Source organism: Euprymna scolopes, chromosome 1 (assembly GCF_053919585.1).
Source record: "Euprymna scolopes isolate OS-2025 chromosome 1, ASM5391958v1, whole genome shotgun sequence".
Taxonomy (NCBI): Eukaryota; Metazoa; Mollusca; class Cephalopoda; order Sepiida; family Sepiolidae; genus Euprymna; species Euprymna scolopes.
In genome coordinates, this window is record NC_136482.1 from 34177729 (window position 1) to 34200114 (window position 22386).

The window sequence follows — 22386 nt, forward strand, 5'->3', positions numbered from 1 at the left end:
ATATATATATATATATATATATAAGCAAGTTGTTATACACTAATTCATAATTCATCCTCTTAAGCATTCAAATAAATCCTTTAAGAATAAATACCTGCATTTCAATTTAACCCCCAAGAATTTGAGTGACTCCAATGCGCATGTTTACGTATGTCAATATTGTTACTGAGTAAATTAACCCTGAATATCCGTTTAAAATTTTGAATGTCGATGAAATATTCACGGTCGTGAAGAATTTCATAAAATCATATAATTTGAACATTGTATTATAATTATGTCTGTTCCGTAGTGACCTCCAAAGCTCACCATAGAATTTATCCTCCTTCCTTGTATCTATATCGCTTCGCTTATGGTCATCCATACATATTGAAAACGTCACATAAACTTTTCATTTTGATATATAAACAGAGCCCCCTCTTCCGCTGATGTTGTTTACTTGTTTCTAAAGATAAAGAGGAATATTTCGTCAGTTTTTTTTAATAAACGATTTTACTTTTAAACAATCTACTCTATCGATACTTTTTATGGTAAGTATTCGACTGAGCCCCAATCTATATCCGCTCCTCGTAAAACGTTCATAACAAATACCTGCATAGCTGCAACAACTGGCAACAACTTCCTCACTTCCTATCTGTGCCCAAAATTAAACGAAAATTTCATGAGCAGAGTTTCTTCCCTAGAACTATCAGCCCGTGGAACGCAATTCAATTTGTCTGCTTTCCGGCTGACTATAACCTGGTCCTTTTCAATATAATGTGAATAAATTCCTATTGACTCGTCCATTTAGATAATCTATATATATCCAAGTTCCATCGTGACTGAGTATGTTTCACCATCTACCTAACATTTAACCATTATCCTTGAGTGGTCTTCCGGGCTTGATAAGTAGTGACCTTCCAATTAAAAAATATCATATAAATATAACTTCAGTTTTTTTAACGATTCAAAAACACAATAAAAAACTTGTAAAGTATGCACAAAATGATGGCGTTGCCAATTTTTTGTCGACCATTCAATGTTTGTTTTGGAGATCCCTGCAGTTCTGAACAATTTCTATACTAAATCAAAGTGTTTTCTTCAAAATGGCGGGTGCTTAATTTTCAGACCTTCCGGTATTGTTACACGTCTTGTTACAATATTAAGTAAATAATGCTTATAAGAATTATTTCAATTGAAATTAAAGAAACAGGTAATAAATTAAATAATTACCGTTGATTCACGCGGGTTTCATTAAATTTGTATAAACGAAAAACGTCTTCTTCACATCTTAATCCAAATCCGCGTTTCCTGGTGATTTCTTCGATTATCTGATGATAATCGTAGGGATAAGCTGAAAGAATAAAGAAAATAACAGAGCGGACTGCGTTAGTATACTCAATATGTTTGCGATCCTCATGTAGTCCCTATTGTGAGTATTTGATTCAATAAAATTAGGAGTAAGCAAGTGAAATAATAATAATAATAATAATAATAATAATAATAATTTCGTTTTATTAATCGTTGATTAAGTACAGATAACATTCCTTATTGGTACTGTAGTAGCCGTGGTTATAGACAACCACAATAACAAATATATGTTTGATTTATATTATCAGACCGTTACCTACCAATTCGTGAACTCTTCCAAATTCTATATTAATCGAGAGCCAAATACTCCTATGGATATAGGATACTCTCCCAATATTGTCAGTAGACGATCCTTGAGATTTCCGCAAACACTAAGAGAGTCCTGACTGTAATTCGAAAAAAAAAAAAAAAAGAAGCCAAAGATTTTTGAAGAAGCTAATAATTGTTTTGGACCTTTTTCTCCACTTACTATATTTAAAGATAGTGATATAAAAAGTCTAAAGAAACGTTGTGTTCCCGTGAAAATGCATCCACTCCTGTATTGGATAGTAAAACTAACTTATCCTTTCCATGTAGGCGGTACTCCCGTGACGGGTTCATCGACACTCAGATGGGCGCTTAGTCGATCGGGAGAGCCATCGGCACACTAATGACCGCAATGTTTGTTTCTGGTTCTCAACTCTAAGCCGCCATAATGGATCTCAAGCTTGTAAGTAAATGTCCAGGGACTAAGGACCGAATCAAGTAAATTTCGCTTGAGTTTGGACCTGCAGCACCTCGAAGTGGGTATATGCTTTGTATAAGAAACGCATCTCATTTCTTGTGGCCATTTGGGTATGATGTCTGGGAGCTAATTTTCTTACTCAGCGTACTTTAATTTTCATCTGAGAGGTGTGTCTTCGCTAGTTAAAAGGTCTCTAATCACTAGCAAATCTGCGACAGAACAGAAGAAGCATTTATATATGCGTATTCGACAAACTCTTAGAATAAAATTTACAGTCATAGAAGTGAAATGTGATTTTTTTCTATCAGAAACAAAATACTTGTGTTACAAGGAAAAGCTGTCCTCTTCTCATGTAAATAAGAAGAACATTAGATAAGTGAAAATGAGATTAGGATAAGCCGAGACTCGAACCTTGTAAGCAAAGTTCAGAAACTGGAATGTTAGAATTTAGCTATTGTTAAATTCTATTGGAAATCGATATTGTTTGTATTGTAAAAAGAATTGATTGTTCGTTCTTTTATGAAAATTGAATTAAAAGTGTCAGCTAAAAAGAATGAACAATAAAATTAAAAATATATTGTAAAAAATAGGTTTGGTTAAAAAATAGGTAAGTCGAGAATTCTTTGTTTGCAGAAGTGTGTTTTGGACAAACATATGCTTAGCCGCGTGAGTTGGTCACGTCTTGGAACCACACATCTGACGTCATGGCAAAAAGGGAATTCTCAATATAGGAGCTAGAATTAGTTTGATTAGAGCAGTCGAGCAGTTGAGGCAGAACAGTTGAGTCTGCTAGTCAGCAGAGATCAGGAGAGTTAGTCAGTGGTCAGCTGTCCCTTTGGAAGCGGAGGGTAGAAAGATATGTAGAATAAATGTGAATTCCTGACGTCATCATCATTCGACCGGTCTAATGAAATAAAGAATCACCATCGATTTTTGTAACTGTTGTCTTCATGTCGTCATTCCACACATTGAAGGCAATGTGTTAATCATCTTAATATGAACTTTATGTAATCATTACAAGAAATGTATCTCTCTTCCTCTCTAACATGTGTCATAAGAAATATAAGAACTGTGCATCAATCCTCGCTATATGAACATCACAGAACTGTCATATGTATTAATGTTTCTCCACCTCATCATAGTTATATATATGTCCGCCGTCTCCCTTTTAATGTCAACTCAACGTCATATCATCTTCCGAAATGAATCCCCAGCCTATGCAACACTTGGAGCACTTGATAAATAAAGACGATCAACGGCCGGATCCTGACCGAGTGCCCATGATTAAAAAGATGCGGGTCCCAGATATTTTTATGGTAGATCCGGGGTAAAACTGCACTAAAACCTTATGACTATTGGTGAAACTTGGACAAGAACATGGCAGACAGGGTTGATTCATGTAAAGGATAAGTATTCGAAGCAACAGCGCCAACAATTACGTGTAAACCGTGGCAAAAAGCAAACCAGTCGTAGCACATTTGCAACTCATTAATATTCTCTGATCAGTTGTTTATCATTGAGTTCTCTCTGATGTATGTCAGTAATTTTCTCTCGAATCTGAATGATAATAAGTTTGGTCAGGATTCTAGTACCAGATATATACTTTCGTTCCTCGATCTTTCCAGATATTTCTGGTCAGATATTTCGTGGCCAGTTTTTATTAATTGCTACTAATTTAACTGCGTTTGTTCTTAATGGACGGATGAGGGGCAAATTATGGTGCTTTTTTTCTGGGTGCAGTTATCAGTAGGATTTCTCACACGTATAACTACCATTGATCAGTCACACTAGAATTCGAATGACAAATTTCTCTGGATAACCAATACTTCCACTTCTTTTGATTATAATTGAAAATGAATTTGTGTAACGGCAGATTGCTTTCTCTGGAATATGAGTGGCAATAAGCCTCTTCACGATTCCTGAGATTAGCGCGATAGTAAGATCGGTGCTTCCCCTCCTCGATCTTCATCCTTTATATCCTTTCAGACAATGTTCTGTGCTACCAACCAATGCTGATGTCACAACATTAGTTGTTTTAGTGTTTAAGATTATTATTATTTTGAATAGAGTAAGTTAAGGAAACTTCTGCCATTGCTAACCAGCAGAGCGTTACCACTGCAACCTAAAAGAAGAGTCTAAACGGTATGTGTACGGATATTGATGACGCATGGAGGTAAAACCTGACCGATGAGTGTTGAGGACATCCGTTGCATAAAGAGAAATCCCAAGATGATACGATGGATATACAATGTAAGTTTTAAAGACAAGCTTACTTCTGATGGTCCCAGAAAAAATATTGAATCTGGACAGTATAAGAAAATGTATGTGGAGACCAAGAAACTTGGACTCTATAGCCATGTTGAATGAATGGTCGAGAGTTCATGAGTTAGTGAAGAACTCGTGAGTAGAAGAGCTGTGAAGATTAGCAGGGGAAGACGGAGGGGAAAGTGATGGAGATGGATATGCAAGAAAGATAAATAAAAAAAACTTGGCCAGAGTTAGGCTAGTTTGAAAGTCAATTTATTAAAGTCATTCAACACATGCCAGCATGTAAAACGGGTGTTAAACTGATGATGATGATGATGATGATGATGATGATGATGATGATGATGATGATGATTGCTTCCATTTTTCTCATACATCTATTTATTGTTAAACCGAAATAAACGTATGGACTAAAGAGTACTGATAATTATAATCATATTTTTACCTTGAAATAAAGCGTTTTCCCATTCCACAATGTCAGTGTTCTCCAACATATTTTTCAGTTTCTTCTCGTCCAGTGTGAAAATGTAGTAAATATCATTGAGATTTTCCTACAAATAAAAATCAAATATTCTTAATTCTTCAACATCTTCAACTTCCTAAACATTCCGTCAGACATACAAATGTGTGAGACAATGATAATGCAATTAGATGAGATATTCCTGCATAGAAATATAGATAACAATAAATCCAAGTTGTCCTCAACGGTCGTACATCTAAACAGTAGTATATAAATGCGGGAGTATCTCAAGGGTCTTTATTATTCCTGATATTCATAAATGATCTCCCTGATAAAATTGTTTCGGAGATGGGTATATTTGCTGATGACACCACTTTGTATAACAGGCACGAGGGGAAAACAAATGAACACATGTCAAGAAAATGGCAGAAACTAGAGGATGACCTCAAATCTATAGTGGAATGGGGACAAAAATGGATGGTCACATTCAATGCTGCCAAGACTAAGCTTGTTTCCTTCAATAATTACAAGAAACCTTCTCTACCACCAATAGCAATGGCCAAGAACACATTACTTGAAAGTACTTCCTTTAAACTCCTCGGCCTAACGTGTGGGAATTGAAACTCCCAGGCTAACTCGATTGTCGCCCTTTAACTCAGAAGAGTGACACAGCCACGTGACTTCCTGTTTCTCATATTTCTCTTTCTCTTTCGCGCTGGAACCTCAAGCAGTCAACATATAATAAAGAGTCGCTCCTGGTGGAGGCATCGGCCACCCAACCAGTTCCTGACTAACCGTCAGCTTCTCACCAATCGCAAGTAAGGAACTCTTATATCTCAACGAACTCTTATTCTTTCTATCTCTTTCTTAGTATAAATAAATTGCATTCCTTAGCTGATTTATGCAGGTATGTTTTCGTCGTCATTATGCGACCTTTTGCTTTTTCAATCCAATACATTCACCATACACATGGAGACGGGATCGTCTATTACACAAGCAGACCATCCTGTCCTCCTCCAAAAGTGGTAGACGCCGACGTCATTTTTTTCAAGAATGGTGACTTAATGAACATTTCTTATAAAAGCCTAACAATCTACGTTCCAAAAACATTTTAAACGTTCTTACTGTCGCAAATGAAACACATACCGATATATCGTTAAATAATCAGCGAAATATACACAAAAAAAGAAAGAAAAAACAAAAACAAACCCCGCAATTTCAAAAAAAGGAGAAAAACACTTTTTCGTCGCATTTTCAACTTTCCGTCCAACACACGTGCGTCAATTATCTATTGTCCGACATCTTTATTTTATAACTAAAATGTAAACAAATCGCCCTCGAAAGAAAAAAAAATTCCGTCGCAGCCTAATGTATGGAGTACTGTTGTCATATTTGGGCTGGTGAATCTGTTGCTTCTCTCACTCCTGGACAGGGTCAAAAGAAAGCCGCCAACCTGATAGGTCCTGAGCTGTCATCTAAGCTTCAGTCTCTGTCCCAGCGACGAAATGCTGCATCTCTCTGCCTGTTCTACAAGTACTTTAATGGTGAATGCTCTGACGAACTATAAGCACTTGTACTCCCTCGACATGACTGCCCCCGACAAACCCGACCAGCAGGTAAGTCCTACCGCTTCACAGTAGAGATCCCTAGGTGTTCGAAAGCTTTCTACTCCAATAGTTTCTTCCCCAGAACTGCCAGATTTTGGAACTCCCTTCCGGGATTCTGCTTTCCTAACTGTACTGATATGCAGAAGTTCAAGTGTAATGTGAACATACATCTTTCTATTTATCTCCCTTCATAATGCCCTTGTAACGTATGTCCTCGATAGTAGCCTTCTACTTCAAAGTGGCACTGTGCCTTGTTTGGAGTTAAAATTGATTAACAAAATAAATAAAAAATATTGGTGAGGATTATTTCCTTTTGTCTGTACGAGTAAACCGCCTGGTCTTCCTTTAAGACCAGACGGTTTGCTTGTACAGACAAAAGAAAATAATCCGATCCCCTTTCTATAGACGAATAGATTCACTAGTATTCTCACAATTTTTTCATCACAAATGAAAGACTTGTTTTCTTATAAATTAACTCGTTCATTTTATAAGTAAATTTTTAGGTGGTTCTCTTTTCTCTATTTCCACATTTGAGAACAAATAAAATTGATAATTCTCGTATAATTGAATTGACGTTGTAGAGGATGAAGTCTATCCAATAAAATGGGATAGAAGCTGTGTAAATTCGTCATTAGCTTACTAATGAAATACAAGATAAATGAGAATCTATGAAAAACATCATCAGCAAGTATATAAACGGGAAAGAAATTAAGTAACCCTTTTTAGTTTAAAAACCGGAAGTCGTTTATATCTGTAAATATGCTAAATCGCCAAAGAGTGTGTAGACGATGAGGAAAAAAACTACGAGAAATACATACACAAAATTGATATCAAAGTAAATAATTATGAAGTTTCTAGGAGCATGAGAAAAATGATGAAGGGAAGCATTATCTAAATTATAAGGGCTTGAACAACACTGGGATTACAGGTAGGTTTATTGCCACACAAACTCCAAAGAACTCAATTTGAGTTGCAATTGTGATTAAAACAAGTGGAGAGTACTGTCCCTCAGACTCCAGTGAGCACCACCTTTTTCCACAGGTAATGATTTGTGTAAAAACTCCTAATGAGTAAATAATAAACGAAAAAGCATCAACGCGTATGTAAAAACATATGAACACTTACAGATAGCTCTTTTTTTATGACGATGGTGGTAAAATCTGGCCAATCATCGACCCACACTTTGAAACGCTGGCACATATATTGTTTCTGGAAAAGAATGGTGCTTCTTATCTAGATTCAAGAAATAAAGAAATAAAAAAAAACATTAAATAATTTTAAAACAGCTGTGGAATAGCATAACTTAGTTCTTTTCAATTAAAAACTTTAGTTCATACATGAATAAAAATAAAACTCATAAAACATGTCTTCTTCTTCTTCTTCTTCTTCTTCTTCTTCTTCTTCTTCTACTTCTTTTCGTTTTTAAGTTTTTTTATCATGACCAGACTTCCAGGGCTTTACAGAAACGAGCATACTCCTTTTTGCTGCAGCCAAGGAGAAATGGATTATTTTTTTATCCAATAGTAGTAAGGCAAATGATGTCATTTATTAAAACAGGAGTAGAAATAACAGTGAATAATAAAGGATGAAAACAAAAATAACAACAACAACAACAACAACAACAATAATAATAATAATAATAATAATAATAATAATAATAAATAAATAAAAGATTAATAAGAATGATAAAGACTAGCGGGACCCGTGGAAATTCCACATCAGCATTTTTCTTATGTAATATATTGTTGCTGAGCATGCTGTGAACGTTCTGTTCAGTATAATGAAGGCGCAATCATATTATTCTACTTTTTTTTATTAAAACTGTATCGCCCCCTTACTAAAATAATAGCTTTGATATATTTCCTGGGCTGATTATTTCGTTACAAACACACCGGTCAATTAACTCACATTTTATCATTTTTCATAATTATTGAATATGTTACTATGTTCGACAATAATTTTTCATAATTTCACCCCACATTATCGCCCCTCCCTTTACTAAAATATTAAATTTGATATATTGTATTGGCTGATTATTTTATAAAAAAACACAGCTATCAATTAACTCACACTTCATCATTTTTAATAATTCTTGGATATGGTACTAATTTTGACAATAATTTTTCATCATTTAAATGCGCCATATAGCACACCTTACTAAAATAATAACTTTGATATATTGTCTAGGCTGATTATTTCATTACAAACACACACATCAATCAACTCACATTTCATCATTTTTCGTAATTCTTGGATATGTTACTAATTTCGACAATATTTTTTATAATTTAAACCAACGTTGTCACCTAACTTACTAAAATAATAACTTTGATACATTTGCTGGCTGATTATTTCATTACAAACACTAATCAATTAACCTCCATTTCATCATTTTTAATAATTATTGAGTATGTTACTAATTTCGACAATCATGTTTCATAATTTATACCCACATTATCGCCCCCTCCTTAATAAAATAATAACTTTGAAATATTGTCTGGGCTTATTATTTTTTTACAAACACACTAATGTATGAAATCACATTTAATCATTTTCATAATTCTTGGATATTTTACTTTTGACAATCATTTTTCATAATTTTAACCCACATTTTGTCCTTCCCTCTTTACTAAATAACTTTGATATATTGTCTAGGCTGATTATTTCCTTACAAACACACCAATCAATTATCTAATATTTCATCATTTTTTCGTAATTCTTGGATATGTTACTAATTTCGATAATAATTTTTCTTAGTTTAAGCCCTCCTTATCTCCTTCCCCTTTACTTATATAATAACTTTGATATATTGTCTAGGCTGATTATTTTATTATAAACACACCAATCAATTAAATCGCATTTCGTCATTTTTCGTAATTGTTGGATATGTTACTAATTTCGACAATTATTTTTCATAATTCAAACCATCCTTATCGCCCTCTCTTACTAACATAATAACTTTGATATATTTCCTGGGCTGATTATTTTATTACAAACACACAATCGATTAACTCATTAAATTGTTGTTCATAATCCTGGATATGTTACTAATTTCGACAATAATTTTTATAATTAAAAACCCACATTATGCCTCTCCCTCCTACTTATATAATATATTTGATATACTGTCTGGGCTTATTATATCATTACAAACACACCAATCAAGTAACTCACATTTCATCATATTTCATAATTCTTGGATATGTTACTAATTTTGACAATAATTTTCATAACTTTAACCCACTATGTCGCTTCCCCTTACTTAAATAATAACTTTCATATATTGCCTGGGTTGGTTATTTCATTACAAACAAATCAATCAATTCTGGGTATTCTCATAGTATATATGTTTCACCTATCTTATCCAATCCCGGGTGACGCCACATATTCTGCTAATATATATCATTCACCTATCTCATTCGATCCCGGGCGACACTGGGCATTTTGCTACTATATGTTTTCCAACTATCTCATTCAATACTGGGCGACGCTTTCTGATTGTATATATTTGCACATCTCATTCAATTCCGGGACTGACTTTATATCCGCCACCCCACTGTTGAAAATATACATTAAATAAAGTAATGTTTTAATCGTAAACTGTTTCAGCCATTTCCGGGACCGACTTTATATCCCAAACCAACTGCTAAAAATATACATGAAATAATGTAATGTCGAAATAATAAACTGTTTCAGCCATTTCTGGAACTGATTTATAATCCCCTCCATACTGTTGAAAATATACATGAAATAAAGTAATGTATGAATTGTAAACTTTTTCAGCCATTTTCGGGACCGACTTATCTCCCATCCTACTGTTAAAAATATACATTAAATAAAGTAATGTCTAAAACGTAAATGGTTGCAGGCATTTCCGGAATAGACTTCATATTTCCCACCCCAATGTTAAAAATATACATTAAATAAAGTAATGTGTAATACGTAAATGGTTTCACCCATTTTCGGGACTGATTTAATATCCGCCACCCCACTGCTTAAAATATACTTGAAATAAAGTAATGTTTAAATCATAAACTGTTTCAGCAGCTTTTCGAAAGTAATACATAAAAACATTAACACGGTAAGAGATTAGGCAACCATTGCTTCAACATGCATTTCTGAGTGTAGTATCAGTTTCAGCATGCCACTGACTTAAATCCCTCCTTTTTGGTCTTGGTTAATGGAGGAGAAATCCTTCATTACTGATGCAATTTTTATTTTTGTTATTGACCAGAGTGCCCCTTTTGGAGAGCTGGTTTCCCCCTAAATTTATAACAGACCTCATGTCCAATTCCGCCCTTGTGGGGAGGCAAGTAAACAAAAAATAATAATCAGAATTGACATTTTCCAGGGCATTTTATAATTAATCAGAAGTGACATTTCCAGGGTATTTTGTAATTAAATCAGAAATAACTTTTTCCAGTTACTTTTTTTAATATTAAAACTTTGTTACATTAAACATAGTACCTATTCACAATGCCTCCCCATGGGACAGATTTAGACACCGGGGTCGTTTTTTAACGTGGAGAAAAAAATTGTCTTAGGCGTAAAGGATTTCTCTTCCACTGAGAGAGAAGAAATTGAAATTTAGCACCTGAAGAACAGTTACTACACTTTGATCTTAACCAAAAGGCCAAGAAAGACAAATCATTTTTATTAGCTTTGCCTCAACAGCGACACCAATTTTTTTTTATGACAATTCCACTTCCTTTTTTAGGGATGCACACAGCATGATAACGGACGGAGCGATAATCGTAATAATAATGATTATTATTATTATTATTATTATTATTATTAATAATAATAATAATAATAATAATAATACATAAAAGATTAATAATAATAATAATAATAATAATAATAATAATAATAATAATAATGATAATAATAATAATAATAATAATAATAATAATAATAAACAAAGCAAAAGAATTGGAAGCAACAGAAATGAAAGAGAGAATTAATTGGAAAGGAATACCACAGGAGAACAAGAAAACTTCTCAAAACCAAATTATATAGCAGAAACCTAATAAAAGGCATAAATAAATGGGCAGCATCACTAGTAAGATACTCTAGACCGTTTATAGGCTGGACTAAAGAAGAACTAAGACAACTCGATCAGAAGGCTAAGAAACTCATGACCATGCACAACGCACTACATACGAAGGATGATGTTGACCGACTCTACGTAAAAAGGAAAGACGGCAGGAGGGGATTGGTTAATATAGAAGACTGCGTGAAAGCAAAAAAGAACTAGAAAAATACTTAATGCAAAACACTGAAAAAATTTATCATAGCAGCGAGAGACACAGAAAAATCAATAAAACAGAAAACAGAAAGACAAAAGATAAGACAAGAAAAGAAAAATGAGGAGAAAAACAGGATGACAAAAGATGAAAATAAAAAAACACTTAGATATGGATGCGAAAAGGACATATAAACCGAGAAACTGAATCCCTAATAACTGCGGCACAAGACAATTCGATAAGAACAAACCACATCAAAGCAAAGATCGACAAAACACAAGAAAACAGCAAATGCAGACTCTGTGGACAAAGAGACGAGACGATAAACCATATAATAAGTGAATGCAGTAAACTGACCCAAAAGGAATACAAGAACAGACACGATCAAGTGGAAATTATACAAACAACTGCATCTTGAACGCACAGACAAGTGGTACAAACATAAGCTGGCAACAGTACTTGAAAACGATAATCACTAAGTCCTATGAGACATGGACATACAAACGGATAAACCCATCTAGGCAAGAAAACATGATGTCATAATAGTTAACAAGAAAGTAAAATCCTGTCAAATCGCAGACTTTGCTGTTCCAGCTGACCACAGGGTGAATATCAAAGAAAAGAAGAGACAGAGCAAATACACAGAGCTAGCCAGAGAGCTGAAAGGGATATGGAAGATGAAGAAAATCAAAATAATACCTATAATAGTAGGAGTACTAGGAACAATCCCGAAAAACTTTGAAAAAAAGAATTGGAATCAAAGGAATGACTGGAAAAATACAACGAACAAAATACAACAATCATGAAAATAGCTGAAATATTAAGAAAAACTCTTGAATGTGAAAACTAACACAGGAGCAACAGACGTGGGCCAGACAAACTGCTGCAAAGGCAAAACATGAAACACTACATGGAATCAAGAACACTGAAACCGCATATCTATAAGTTCTCTAACCCAACCTTACCCCCATTGCCACATCACTGCCCCCCCAAAAGAGTGAGGCCAAATAACCAAGTAGAGTCAAGGAGGAAAGAAAGACCGATGAACTGACCAGACCTCAGCCGAATAAGTGCAAAGAGAACTGGGACCTTGGGGAGGTTTATTGCCACTCCAATCCTAGAAAAGACCAATAGCTACTGCCCGAGAAATCAATGGCAATCAGCTGTTGCGATAATGCAAACTTATTTGCAAATGTTATCGAAAGAGGTGGAGAGTACTGGAAACATGGGGAGACTTCTTATCACTCAGCTTCCAGGGAACACCACAGGCCGTTTTCAGGGAAAGATCTCTGAAGACCTGTGTGAAAGCTCCTTATGAGCCAGTAATAATAATGTGACTTGAAAGGAAAGACAGAAAATCTTGTATTTGCTGCCCAGAAGCAGACACTAAATACTAATGCAATCAATAGAAACATCTTTGGGAAGGACTGTTTTGTGTGGTTTAACTCTTGAAACAGTGTTACACATTGTTAGTGCATATTCTCCACTTGCTCAGAAAGAGCACAAACATTGCCATGACAAAGTGTGTGCAAGTCTACATTGGAGTTTGTGTCATAGTTTGGAATCCAAGTGATGGACAAGTAGTTCCAACATCGGTAGTGGTAAATGACGATGTTCAGATTCTCTGAGATTTCATGATTCAGTGTGACCGAGAGATAACTCACAGGAAACTGGATATTGTAGTTGTGAACAAAAAGACTAATGAATGCCAAATTATTGATGCGGTTTTCCTAAATGACATCAACTTAGCAAAAAATAATGAGAAACTATGGAACTATGAGAAACTGAGGTTGGAGATTGCAAGCTTGTTGAATAAGAAAACTTCCATCATGCCAATCATCATATGTGCACTTGGCTCAATTTGAGAAACAAGATGAACTTCTTGGGATATCAAATAACAATATCACCGTACTCCAGAAGTTAATTCTGTTTGGCACAGTAAACATCCTACGCCAGGTGCTTTCCATCTAATTGGCTCTTTTACTATACTCACTAACGGTGTAAAAGCCCACTCTTGAGTGAAAAAAAAGTGGTGTAAAACATCATAACACTGTGAAGTTAACGAACATAATAATAATAATAATAATAATAATAATAATAATAATAATAATAATAATAATAATAATAATAATAATACAAAGAGGAATCTGCCCCTGAACAACATCCTAAGAAAATGCCAAGTCGAATACAAGTTCACTGACACAGAGGAAAGAATGAATAACCTAATGTACACGAATGACCTGAAACTGTTTGTAAAACTAAGACAGAACTAGAAACTCTAATAAACACGACCAGAATCTTCAGTCAGAATATCTAAATGTAATTCTGTATGGAAAAGTGTGCATTGCTGACCATGAGGAGGAAAAACTAGAAGCAACAGAAGGTATAGTACTGCTCGATCAAACAGAAATGAGAGCACTAGATGAACATGATAACTACAAATACTTACGAGTGCTGGAAGCACACACCATCAAAGCAACGAAAATGAAAGAGAAAATAGGACAAGAATACCTCAGAAGAACAAGAAAACTCCTCAAAACCAAACTAAATGGTCGAAATCTAATGAAAAAAATAAACACATGAACAGTGTCACTAATAAGATATTCTGAACCATTTATAAGCTGGACCAAAGAAGAACTAAGGAATCTCGACCAGAAGACCAGGAAACTCATGACGATGAATAATGCATTACACCTGAAAAATGATACTGACCGACTCGACGTGAAAAGGAAAGACAGAGGAAGAGGGCTGGTTGGTATAAAAGACTGTGTGAATAGTACAAAAAAAGGATTAGAGAAATACATAATCGATAAGACACAAGAAAACAGCAAATGCAGACTCTGTGGACAAATAGATGAAGCAATAAACCACATAATAAGTGAATGCAACAAACTAGCCCAAAAAGAATATAAAAATAGACATGGTCAAGTTAAAAGTTAAAATTACCAGAAAATAGAAAAATTAGCATAACTTTCAAAATATTTGTTCAAATCCCACAAATATCAGGGAAATAAGGCAGTTTGTTATGCTCTTCCAGTGTTCCAAATTTCACTTCTCTGCATTTCAAAGCAATTTCAAAATTATAAAAATACTGACCTAAAATAAAGTGATACCCAGGGTTTATGTAACCTCTATGTATCATTTTTGGCGTAATTGCCCTTTGCCTCCTTGGACATAAAATAACTGTGCTATCGCAAAACGAATACCATGGTAACTAAACAAAACTCCTAATCAATTCGGTCGTTACCTAATAAAATAAAATATTTTTTGTCCCTAAAAGTCTAATTGCGTCATCTATTACGTTTGCAAATCAAGCCAACTTTTGTTATTTTCTCAACTTATTGTTACCATTCAATTCGCCCTGACTGTTATTATTTACACATTACATATTTACTATTTTTCAAAACGATTATTTTCTGAAATATCTCACGCTTAAATGTACACACTTGCATATTTAAACTAGCTAAGCTACTCGTTAACGCATCATAGAACGCCAATCTGTAACATTGAGAAATCCTCATATTTTTCAACAATTTTTTCCCCAAGACAAATGAGAGTTGTATCTTTAAGAGAAAATAAATAAATAAAAACATGTACGTATGCTTCAAATTTACCCCCTTTCGACTTATCATGAGAGTTATACCTATCTTTGTGTTTACTTTGAGGGGGAAGAGAGAGCAAAATTAATTCTAAGTAGACACCTGTATTTTTTTATCTATCCAAGCTGGGTATCAGAAATGCTTAACTTAGTACCCATGTATCACAGTATCTGCTTATCGCCTATTACACTCGTTCTTTGTCTAGTAGCTAGGCACAGGCCTTGCATTTATCTCTGATAATGTGCCCCCCTCTCCATCTAAGAAATGACTGTCCCTTCAGGTGTTAAAGAACTGATCAATCTTTCTCCACTCTAATATATGTTAAAAGAAGGAACATCTACAGAACTGTAAAAGGTATGTCTTCTCTTTTCTCTCCCCCTCTGTAATATCTGTATAAATGTATCCTCCACTCATCAATATGAATGTCACTATCCGTCTCTCTCTCTCTCTCTCTCTCTCTCTCTCTCTCTCTCTCTCTCTCTCTCTCTCTCTAATATGGTCTCCTATGCAACAATATTGTAAATCTGGTGTCGTGTCTTAACCCCCCCCAGCTATACAACATTAGGATTAACCTCGGTAATGTAGAATCATTTTTTCTAGAAAACTCCTCGGATATCCTAACCCTAAATGAAACTAACCTACACTCCTCAGTCTTTTCTAATCACTTTGACATGACTGATTACTTCCAACCCTGTTGTAAGATGTCAAATAACCATATGAACAGACTCAGAGTTTATATTTCTATATTGACTAGGGAACATAGTCTAGAATCTGGTGATCAGACCTGCATGTACTTCAGATTAATCTTACACCGTGTTAGTTATACTTCCTCTAGCACATAGACTCTCAACCTGGGGGCCATGGCCCCCAAGGGGGCCATGGCAATAATTTAGGGGGGCCATGGTGGAATTTTCTTTTTTAATTGATTGTTGACAATAAAATTTTGTTACCTACATAATATTGTTACGAATGTGTGTGTACGTGTGTATGTATGTATGTGTGTATGTATGTGGGAGAGAGGTGATCGAATTATCTCAGCGTGGCCTTGGATATCAGCACGTAAACATGTGGGTATAATTGATTCTGAACCATACTGTATACTGTTTTACTTATTTTGTTCGACAATTATAAATGCGGTCGCTGTTTTCGTGTGTGAAATATTTGTGCACTTCCTTTATTATTTTCTTATTTTTTGGTATCATTGTATTCATGCTCATTCCCTACTCAGGTATTCCTGCTTTTTTTTTTTTAGTGCTAATATTGATGTGACTCGCTATTCTTCTCATAATTTCAATTGGGGCAGTGCTTGTCAAAGGAGGTGTGTTCTTGCTGTAGAAAGTACATTTCAGCTTGCTAGGTTGAGTGTGAATGTTTATCATCTTTACTCTCTCTGTGTATGTTTGTGTATGACTGTGTGTGTGCTTAATGTGTGAGTCCATGGATGTATTATGTATGTGGATATTTGTGTGTTTGTCATTTTATCACTTGTCCTATTTATCTGTCCTTCATTATCATTCTTTTGTCTTATCACTTAATGTTTGTTCTGATGGTCTGTCTTCTTTATTTTCCCTAGATTTGCGATGGCTACTAGTGTTACTAAGAAGCGGAAGTACAGTGAAGAGTACATTAGCTACGGATTTACATCAATTCTCGCTGATGGCATCGAGAAACCTCAGTGTGTACTGTGCTTCAAAGTGTTGGGGAACGATTCTATGAGGCCTAGTAAGTTGAAGCATCATTTGCAGACCATCCATCCACAGTATGCTGAAAAAGACCCCGATTTCTTCAGGCGCCATGAAAGTAGTTTCGGAAAACAGAAACTGGATGCAACTGGTGCTTTCCAACAACAGACCTCAAGTGTAGTTGAGGCATCATACGAGGTTGCCCTTGAAATAGCGAAGCAAAAGAAGCCCCACACAATTGGTGAAACCTTAATTAAGCCATGTACTTTAAAGATGGTCAAGCGTGTTCTTGGAGATGCAAATGAACGTAAAATTCAACAAATTTCCTTGTCAAACGACACAGTGAAGCGGAGAATTAATGAAATGTCAGATGACATAAAGGAAAAAGTGATACAGGAGATCAAATCGTCTCCAGCTGGTATGTTTGCAATACAACTGGATGAGTCAACGGATGTGAGTTCGTGTGCACAGCTACTCGTGTTTGTTAGGTATATTTTCTTGTGTGATATCAAGGAAGAATATCTGTTATGTACACAGCTTGAGACCACCACAACAGCTGAAGATGTGATGGAAAAGCTATCTTCTTTCTTCAAAGCTAACAGGATCCCATGGGAAAATTGTTGTGGAGTCTGTACAGACGGGGCTCCAGCGATGCTGGGATCAAAATCAGGGTTCCAGAAGCGTGTCAAGGAAGTAGCTCCGAATGCCAAGGGGGTTCATTGTATGATCCATCGTTTTGCACTGGCGTCGAAAACCCTCCCTGATGAACTTTGCAAGATCCTGGAGGCAGTGGTCAAATGCGTCAACTTTGTAAAAGCTGGAGCTCTGAACTCTCGCCTTTTCCAGAACCTCTGTAGAGACATGGATTCGGAGCATGAAGCTCTCCTCTTTTACTCCAAAGTGCGCTGGCTTTCCAAGGGCAATGTTGTGAAACGAGTGTTTGAACTTCGGGGGGAGCTAAAATTGTTCCTGGAAATGCAAGGGAAAGATGATCTGTTGAGTCACTTCAATGAGGTTTTGTGGGAGCCACGTCTTGCATATTTAGCAGATATATTTGAGCAGCTAAATAGGTTGAATCTGAAACTACAGGGCAAGGAAAGAAATGTGTTTCACCTGATGGACTGTCTTCGTGGATTTCTTGCCAAGCTCCAGAATTGGCAAAGGAAAGTCGGTGCCGGGAATGTTGCCATGTTTGAAAACCTTTCAGCTGTCCTTGACGAGAATGAAGAAGATAGTCTGCTTGACCCATTACTTAAAACTGAAATCACCCAGCATCTGAGATCCTTGGAAAGTGAACTTAATATGTACTTCCCAGAATTCGAGGAGGAAGAAGGGAAGTTGGTAAGGAATCCATTCTCTGGCACTCTTGATATTACTACCATTCCCAGTGATGTTCAGGACGAGTTCCTTGATCTCAAACATGATTCTGCTGCCAAAGATCTCTATGAAGAAAAATCTCTGAATGTATTCTGGTGTTCGATGCATCAGTCATATCCAAAAGTCAGTGAGATTGCACTTCGACTACTCTTGCCTTTTTCAACTACCTATTTATGTGAGTCTGGTTTCTCCACCCTTCTACAAATCAAGAATAAGAGCCGCAACCGATTGGATGTGGACCCCGACATGAGATGTGCATTGTCAGTGACACAACCTCGGATTCGTCAACTGACTGAAAAGAAACAATATCAGCCTTCCCACTGATGTGTGATAAAGTATGCAGAGGTTAATTGAACTTTCTCCCATCCAAATCAAATTTGCTATTGTCTGCTAGTCTTTTGTAGTCTAGTGATGTAAGTTAAGCATATCACAGAAATCTATCAATATAAGATAATTATGACTGTAAACTTTGTAATAAAGCAAGGGTGTTCTCTTCATCAACATTTTATTTATTCTTTTTTTTCTGCGCCTTTTTTGGCAGGGTGGGATTTGGGAGAAAAATGAAGGGGAGCCACACGAATGTTGAGAATTCATGAAGGGGGGAATGGAGTGAAAAAGGTTGAGAACCACTGCTCTAGCATTATCCTCCTTTTTGACCATAGTATTGATGCAACACTCTTCTTAGGTCCAAACATCCAAATACAATTTGAGGATTTTAATAACCACAACATAGATTGTGTTCATTTCTCCATCTATACAAACGCAACTGTTAACAGCATGCATAGTTTCTACATTGCACATTCCCTTTTCACAGATTGTTACTTTATCGACTCAATATCTAGATAGTGAGCATTAACAAGCCTCACTTCTCGATCTATTCTTGATTATACTACCTGATGAATACTCATAGCTCACTTGAGAATGCTGGTTTTACGAGTTGATATCACTCTAACATTTCTAGACCAGGCTGAAAAACCGTTGCTCAAAATGACTAGATACTTCAAACAGGCTGATTGAGAATCCAGCGAAGATCACATCAGAAACGCCCCATGGAATAAAATCTTTATGTTCCTGCTGACTAATGTACAAATGAAGTAACTTAATGTGTCAAGATAAGCATTAAAGCAGATGTATCTGCATGGAAATGTTATAACAAGCCCCACAATGGTTCATTTTGACCTGTGTAGCTACTATTATGCATAGACAGAGAGTTTCTGCCGATTCTACCGCCATAGTCTATAAATAAAAATTTATAGAAGCTAGAAATCATTGCAAAAGTGAAATATCCGCAGCAGTAAATGCATCGAGTTACACAAATTAGAACTTGGAAATTCTGTGGTGAATAATGATCAATCAACAACCATCAACTATCAAACAACCATGAGATTGTCTGTACGGCAACTGATAAGGCTGAGTTAATAATCGAGTGATTTACCTTGAACTTCATCTTGGACTTCACAAACCACTCCTTTTCAAACAATCTATGGCAGACTGAAGCCATCATTATCATCATTGCTTCCAAAATCTTTTGTGGCTCTAAAGCATGCAGGCCTGATCTTATCCTTGCTATAGTTTTCAAGAAATGCTTTGCTGAGCTAGTCCCTGTCTTCTCCAAATTCTACAACCAATCTGCTAGCTAACCACCATAATGTCGCCTACACAGCATTTGATAAGGTTGAATTGCTTGCTCAGTGGTTTGCCTTGAACTCCACCTTGAATTCCACAAATAATTAGATAAACTGATTATCAACTCCTTTCCCAAGTTACTTTGACCTCTCAAGCATGTAGGCCTGATCTTATCCCTGTTATAATCATAAAGAAACGCTCTGCTGAGATGGCCCGTGTTTTCACTAAACTCTATAATGAATGCATTGTCGAATCTTCCTTCCCTCATAGCTGAAAAATTGCCTCTGTGTTACTGGTACTCAAGAATTCTGATAAAAGAACTAATAAAACAATTATAGCTGTATCAGTCTCCTCTGGCTCTTTGATAAAATCTTTGAATGAAACGAGAATACTCCAGTTGTTACTGGATGCTAAACTACTTTCTGACCAACAGCATGAATTTAGGTAAGTCTGTTCTACTATGGATATCCTAACAGTAATATCGGAACGTATTTACCATACACTGGACAAAACTTGTGAAGCTAGGATGATAGTACTTGATATATCCAAGACTTTTTATAGGGTCTAGCATAAAGGTCTCTTTAGGAAAATTAATTCTATGGTATAATGAACGAATATTTAATATAAGATCCTTCTTAGCTAAAAGAAAGATCCTTTGTTGTCTTCAATCGATGCACATCTAAACAACATGATCTTAATGTGGGTGTGTCTGAGATGTTGATTTTGGACCATTATTATTCCTGAGTTTTATAAACAAACTCTCTGATGTAATTGTGTCCGAGATGCGTATGTTCGCTGAGGATACCTTGCTCTATTCTTGACATTAAAGAATACAAACATGTACATGGCAATGGCTGGATCCTTACAAAATGATATCCAGTCTGTAATTAAATAGGGATATAAATGGATGGTAACATTTAATTCTACTAAAACAAAGCTTCTTTCCTGTAACAATTATAAGAAACCTTTTTAACCATTGATCGCCTCCTCAGTCTATCATTTAACACGGATCAGGAAAAATACATAGAAGACATTGCATAGACTGATGCAAAGAAAATGGGTTCATTCTACAGAGCTAGAAAACCTCTCACACCTTCCAATACTCTATATTTTTTTATAAAGCCACTATGTATGGAATATTGTTGTCAAATTTGGGCTGATGAACCAACAACTAGAATCTCACTCTTAGACAGGACTCAAAAATAACTTTTCATCTAATATGCCCCACACTAACAAGCCCCAACTCCTGTCCCATGCTTCATCCCTGCACTTGTTTTATAAGTATTTTAATGAAATGAACTTGCTGCACTAGTCCCCCCTCGATATAAATAACCCTGGTCAATGCATAAGACAGCAAGATGGCACTCCTTTACTGAAGTGGTCCCCAAATACTGAAAGCCTTCTATTCTAATAGCCTTTGAAATTCTGTCCCTACTGTTTCCCTAACTTTACCACCATGCATAAGTTTAAATGTATGTGAACGAACACCTCACAGCCTAACTCCCCATTTCCCTAATTCATAGTAGCAATTGGTTGTTTAGAGCGAACAAAAGTAAAAAATTCTGTATATTGTCACTTTTATTTATGTATCGTTACTTTGTTCATCTATGCACGGTCAATTGTGATCATCAATGTATGGTCACTTCGTCTTCATTTATGTATGGACATTTCTTCTTTATTTGTGAATGGACACTTTTGTTCATTTATGGTCACATTTGTTCATCTGGGTATGTTCACTATTGTTCATCCATGTATGGTAACTTTTTTGGCATTTCCAAGTAGGGGTGCCTCAAGCGATAATGTATGTATTTCAGCAACATTCTCCTGAGTCGAGCTGAACCGGTTTCCTCTGAAGGAGGAAGTTTCATGGGAATATCTAGTTCACAAGTGGTCCCCAGTCGCATGTATATCCTGTTCAGGAGAGATGATGATTTTAGGTTTTTCAGTTCTTTCAGGGAGGTGTCGACGTTCCACCACATACATCACTTGGTATTCCTGAATGGTCACCCATCTGGTAGTGACCAGGCTCAATGTTACTTAACTTTGGTGATCTAATAAGAACTGTCCTGCCAATATGGTTACTCAATCATATCTTATTCATTACTGTATGGTCACTTTCATTCATCTATGTAGGGTCACTTTCTTTTTCATTTTTGTATGGTCACTTTTGTTCATTTATTTGGTCACACTTGTACACACTGGTTAGGGACACTATTGTTCATCTCTATATCGCCATTTTTGTTCAACTGTGCATGGTCACTTTTATTCAGCTACATATAATTACTTTTGTCCATCTATGGTCACTTTTGTTCATCAGTGTTTGGTCACTTTTAATTAGGAATATTTCTTTTTTACGACAGCAAGACTAAAACTATGTATCTTTATCTCTCTTTCTCTCCTTTTCTCTCTCTCTCTCTCTCTCTCTTTCTAGCTCTTTGTATACACTCAATAAA

General features: G+C 35.7%; 1 protein-coding gene and 1 pseudogene across 3 annotated transcripts in view; both read right to left on the minus strand.

Moving 5' to 3' along the window:
- The window catches only part of LOC145293033 (glycine N-acyltransferase-like protein 3), a 97224-nt gene that overhangs the window by 21911 nt on the left and 52927 nt on the right, over positions 1-22386 (minus strand). For all 3 annotated transcript variants that reach the window (XM_080139376.1, XM_080139539.1, XM_080139461.1), the window contains exons 2-4: positions 7529-7636; positions 4782-4887; positions 1210-1330 (exon numbers count right to left, since the gene is read on the minus strand). In XM_080139376.1, the coding sequence (XP_079995502.1) occupies positions 1210-1330; positions 4782-4887; positions 7529-7636 (335 nt within the window). The remainder of the gene's footprint in view (positions 1-1209; positions 1331-4781; positions 4888-7528; positions 7637-22386) is intronic.
- LOC145284920 (U2 spliceosomal RNA) lies at positions 10934-11049 on the minus strand (annotated as a pseudogene).